We start from the raw sequence: 5,209 nt of genomic DNA, 5'->3' as shown, positions 1-5,209 counted from the left end.
GTGGGACAGCCTGATGCCCTCCTGCTCCCAGCACTAATGGGCCCACCCCACTCCGCTCCTCGCCTATTTCTAGAAGCCACCATACTGTTTAGAGTTTACTAGTCTGTGGCAGAAATTGGGCTGAGGGTAGGGTAACCAGCTAGTTCCGGTTTTCCTGGGACTTTCTTGATCATAGCATTGACGGCCTCATCTGGGAAGCCCCAGTCCTGGGCAAACCAGGGTGCTCGGTCCACCCACAGAGTAAGTGATGTCTGACCGAGCTCTCAGTGGGATGGGGTCAGAGGGCAGTTCATGCCCTTCGGTGGGGACACCCTGATGACACGTGCTCACTTGTAGATAAGACAGTCCTGCATTAACCTAAATACCCCCGAAGCCTCAAGTGTTAGAAGGCTCTGCGCCTGGACCCCCTCAGCCGGGCTGGAGCCCCTCTGGCCCCCTGTGCCCACCTCCATCACCCCTGAGTTTCTCAGTCATTAGCCTTTGGAAGGGAGCATTCTGTAAGAGGAGTTGGCTGTCACTGAACCTGGGATCTTTTCTCTCCTGGGGCACTTGAGTGGGTTTTCTGAGGCCCCCAACACTGCTGAGATCTGGCCTTGGAGGATGGACCTCCTGCTCTGGGGGGGTTCTTGCTCCCCTAGCAACTCTATGAACCCTGAGGACCATGTCCACCTTCCTCTTAGCCTCTCCCAGGGGCCCAATCACCCAGCGCCTGAGACAATCCCCAGGCAGGGCTCCGGGCTCAGGCCTGCATCTCAGCCAGGGAAACTGACCAGGGCTTGCCCTTAAGTACAAGCTGCCCCCCGTACAGCAGCCTCTGTCCTGCCTCCTGCCCTGTTCCTGTCCCACCAGCTCTCCGTCCAATCCCCAGGGTCAGGGCCCTTTGCTCTATCAGAGGGGAGTGAGATCCTTCTCGACACAGCAGCAATGTCCACCTTGCCCAGCCATCCCCAGCGGACGCCACAGCCCCAGGGTAGAGGTCCCTGCTATCTGTGCAGCCTACACATCAAATTCCCCCATTCCTAATCCTAACCCACACCCCTAGCCCAACCTTTTGTCACAGATTTACCCAGGGAAGCCATGTGTCCACAAGATCTCATCTATTAATCAAAGGATGATGGAAACTTCTAGTTTTCTTCTCTTTCTTTACTTTGGAGAAATGCAGTTAGGGTTGGTCCTCAGGGTCAATAAAACCAGCATCCAATTCTGATGCCCCCCAGCCCCACCTCAGTACTTCTTCCTCTTAAAAGCAGTTCTCCTCCTCCTCTTTGTAAGGGAGTAGTCAGTGTAGCTGCTTCACTTACAAGCAATTATTAGCTAACTCCAGGTATCTCACCTGTTCTCATCCATGTGACTCCCAGCGCAGGTGCTAAGGGAGGGCCCAGCACCTCTTCAGGGGATTCTAATGTGCTCTAAAGTGTCTTAATGGACAGCTAGGTTGTTTTTGTAAAATGCCAACGCCAGCCCCACCCTCAGATATTCACAAGTATTTGGTCCGGGATGCGCAGCCTGGTGATTTTTCAAAATGTCCCAACGGATTCCTGTGTGCGCAGGCTGGGAGCCCGGCTCCCGTACACCTGTGTGCACACCTGTGCCTGGGGCAGGTGCTCGGCCCTGGACCTCAGCCTCTGCAGTGCCTTCTGCTGAGCTTGTTGCCTTTAACCCTCCTTCTCTTGCTCCCCCTCCCCCAAAACCTACCAAACACATCAGGCAAGGGGAAAAGAAGCAACGTTCATATCATCATTTTATTCGTCAGAATTTCCAGAGACCGGGTCTCTACCGGGCAAGTAGAAAAATAGAGAATTTTACTACTTTGAAAAGGCAGCTATGACAAACAAGTGTACGCCGAGAAAAGCGCCCCTGGGACTCGAGGGAGCGCAGGGTTCAGTCTGGGGGTGTCTCCCCACGCCACTAGCAGGCCCAGTCCTGGAACCGGAAGCAGTCACTGGCAATCTTCCACACCGTGTTGCTGGGCGAGGCCTGGGCTGTCAGGATGAAGTTCTGGTTGAAGTCCCGCTGTTTGTTGCCCTCAAACTTCACTGTCCCACAGATCACCACGAGGACCGTGGTCTGGCTCGGGGTGGCTTCATCGTGAACGGGCTGGCAGTCTACCACGTTGATTTGGAACTCACTGGAAGGCAGCATCTCAAAAAACTCACTCAAGGACTCTTGTCCCGAAACGGCGTTGCCGTTCCACACCAAGGTGGCCGTGCCCATGTACAGGCGGGACAGCAGCCGCCGCCTCTTGTCCATGGTGGTGTAGTACACGTTCACGAACTCCTCAGCGGCACGGCAGGCCTGGTCCACATAGGTCTTGAAGTCCACGGACGCCATCTCTGGCCCCGCTGAGGAAGGCCTCCACCCAGGTGCTTCCTGTACCTGGGGGAGCCGGGCTGTGGGGCAGGAAGGTGAAAGAGACCCTGTGTGAATGCCATTGCCCATCCTGCCGGACAAATGAATATCCTCCTCCTCTGGTGGTGGCAGAACAGCTACACATGGTGGAGAGATGATTCTAGGCGCACACTGGTGCTGACAGCTGGTCTGACTAGGCCTCAGTTCACTCACTTTAAACGGGACCATCCCCAGCTGTGCATAACTGCAGTGTTGGATGAAAAGAACCGTGTACACCACGTGCTTAGTTAAAAAGCCTGAGACCCACATGGTCCGCAGTGGTAGCTATTACTATGAATTTTAACGGTTTCGTTTTATAAGCTGTAGTACAACTGATAGTGGAAGGCCGCTTTTTTCTGGAAGCATGGAACAGCTGTGACTGCCCTAGAGAAGCGGGTAAAGGGACTTTCCTGGCGGTCCAGTGGTAAGGGTTCCAAGCTTCCAATGCAGGGGGCACGGGTTCAATCCCTGGTCGGGGAACTAAAACCCCACATGCCGCGTGGTGCAGCCAAAAAAAAATTAGAGAAGCGGGTAAAGACGCTGCACCCTGGGGAAGGGAACAGTGGCCCTCAGCTCACCCACAGGGTCTGTGAAGGAGGAGGCAGGTTTCCTAAGAGGGTAAGAGAGCAAATGCCATGAGGACAGGACGGGACCAACATGGTGGCCACAGTCCTCATGATGGGCTCTGAGAAGCTAAGCTGGTGCTGACTGGAATGAGAAGCTAAGCTGGTGCCAAGCTCCTGGGAGCACAGGGGAGCCCCATGAGCCGAGGAAAGACAGGCCAGGTGGAAGAAATTCTACGGGGTGCGGGGTGGTGGCAGCAAGTTAGAATTTCAACTGTAGGCGAAATGTCACATTTCCTTAAAGAAAGGTCCAAAAGCACAAAGAAAAATTATTATTACCTTTTTTCAGGGTATGGTACAACTATTATAGCTGTATTCTTTTTTGCACGATTAAAATATTTCACTAAACAAAAATCCAACAGAGGACAACATTACTAAAATAGTGGATGGGTTTAGATTTACAAACTTAAATACTGAATATTTTTTTAAATTTCAACAACCTTAAAAAAAAAATCATCTTATGAAAGAGATAAAAGATCCCAGGCAGGGTTGGGAAGGAGTCAGGCACTCTTAAGGGAGGAGGAAGGTGTAGGCCTGAGCCTCCAGGAGAGAACTAGCCAGGCTGGGCGGGAGCTCCCACCTAGAAAGCAGCGTTGGGTGCCGAGCGCTGATGCGGGGTCCTGTCACCCCCTCGGGGACCTCAAGTCCAGCCTCCCAAACACTCACTCCAAGCTCCTATTTCCTAGTGTTTTACATTCGTACACCACGTCCTTTAATGGTCACTGAGAACGGATGAGGGTGTTACTATAACAACTTCGCTAATGAGAAAAGAAAACTTACGTGTGGATGGAGGTCACACCCCTGATTTGTCACTACAAGAACTTGTTGCCGGTACGACGCGGTCCTCTCACTGGCTCCTGCCCTTCTGGGGTCCAGTCTGGGGCTCAAGGTTCCGGGATAGCCAGTTTGTCATTTCCCGCTGTGGGCCCGTCTCCCTCGCTGGACTCCCCATCAACCGGCGTCCACGCGATTCCCCAGCACCTCGGGCCTCCGCCTCCCGAACGCAGCTCAACCGGCTGCCCGCCCGGGCGTCCGCAGGGAGGGAGGTCGTTCCTGCGGGGTTGCGACCGGCCCAAGACCCGCTGCGGGACCAGCCGGCATCCCCACCACGCGGGGGCCACCTACCTGCGCTGGGGGGTACCGACCTACGCGGGGGTCACCTACTTAAGCAGGGGGCACTTACCTGCACGGGGTCACCTACCTGAGCAGAGATCACCTACCTGCGCTGGGAGGGGATCACTTAACTGAGTCGGGGGCACCTACCTGCGGGGGTCACCTACCTAAGCGGGGGTCAGCCATATGCGCGGGGGTCACCTACTTGAGCAGGGGGCACTCACCTGCACGGGGTTACCTACCTGCCCGAAGGGCACCTACCTGCGCTGGGTGGGGGTCACCTACCTGAGTGGGGGGCACCGACCTGCGTGGGGCACCTACCTGCGCGGGAGTGACAGCGTGGGCCTCAGTCAGCCGAGTAGGCGTGGGCGAAACGACCCGGGTCGGCGTGGGCGGCTCCGGTCACGCGGACCGCGGCACAACGGACTTTTGGGTCGGGCCCGCCGAGGCTCCGCGCTCCTCGGCTGCTCGCCCGAAGCGGCCCAGGAAGAGCCGCCTCCAACGAACCCCTTCCTCCCAGCAACCGCCTGGTCCGGTCGGCGCCTCCGCAGGTTCCCGCGCGCGGCCCCCCAGTCCGCGCAGACGCGAATGCCCGGCCTCCGCCCCCGCCCCGTGACGGGCAGCTGTGCCAGCCAGTGGGACGGCGGACCGCAGGCTAGCCCCGCCCATGTGTGGCAGAGGCGAGGCGGCTTCCGGGAGAGACGCTTTCCCAGAAGACCACGGAAAATCCACGCTCGAGTCTTCATTGGTCAACCTGGATCACAGACTCCGGCCCGACGTTAGGTGGGGCCTCTGATTGGACGAAGCTTCGCAAGTCCCGTCCCCGACTCTCGGGGCGGGGCTGTCTCGCGGCTGCGCGAAAGCTGCCGGGCATGAGAAGTTTATTGATGCCGACGCGTTTTCAGGGTGTGTGCGTTCACCCCAACTAGGCTACGCTAGGGCGTATCTTTGTCTGCTTTCCTAAGGGAAAGCTTGCTCTCAGTGTTCAGGACAAGTTTAGAAACTGGGTGGGCTCTTCCATATAGGCGACCCCTCCGCCCCCAATGAAAAGTGTGGATTATAAACAAATAAGTTGCAGGCTAAGT

The 5,209-nt window shown here is 56.4% G+C and overlaps 1 protein-coding gene across 2 annotated transcripts; it reads right to left on the bottom strand.

The window, feature by feature from the left end:
• Nucleotides 1-1,723: 1,723 nt before the first annotated feature.
• On the bottom strand, nt 1,724-4,679 carry NXT1 (nuclear transport factor 2 like export factor 1). 2 transcript variants are annotated; one of them, XM_027118104.1, is made up of 2 exons: nt 3,792-4,679; nt 1,724-2,390 (listed from the first exon to the last, which is right to left on the bottom strand). In XM_027118104.1, exon 2 carries the CDS (start codon nt 2,329-2,331, stop codon nt 1,909-1,911), a length of 423 nt encoding a protein of 140 aa, XP_026973905.1. In that variant the 5' UTR covers nt 2,332-2,390; nt 3,792-4,679; the 3' UTR covers nt 1,724-1,908. The 2 variants fall into 2 exon arrangements, with proteins under 2 accessions (XP_026973905.1, XP_026973906.1); XM_027118105.1 differs by having other exon boundaries at nt 4,446-4,679.
• Nucleotides 4,680-5,209: the final 530 nt, after the last annotated feature.

Source organism: Aethalodelphis obliquidens, unplaced genomic scaffold, assembly GCF_003676395.1.
Source record: "Aethalodelphis obliquidens isolate GAN/ISIS:26980383/991018 unplaced genomic scaffold, ASM367639v1 scaffold18, whole genome shotgun sequence".
Classification (NCBI taxonomy): domain Eukaryota; kingdom Metazoa; phylum Chordata; class Mammalia; order Artiodactyla; family Delphinidae; genus Aethalodelphis; species Aethalodelphis obliquidens.
Note: the sequence above shows the minus strand (reverse complement) of the source record. Positions and strands in the feature narration are given on the sequence as shown.

What these genes read in the sequence shown, in the direction of transcription:
- NXT1 (XM_027118104.1), bottom strand. Translation starts at nt 2,331, where the DNA reads ATGGCGTCCGTGGACTTCAAGACCTATGTGGACCAGGCCTGCCGTGCC.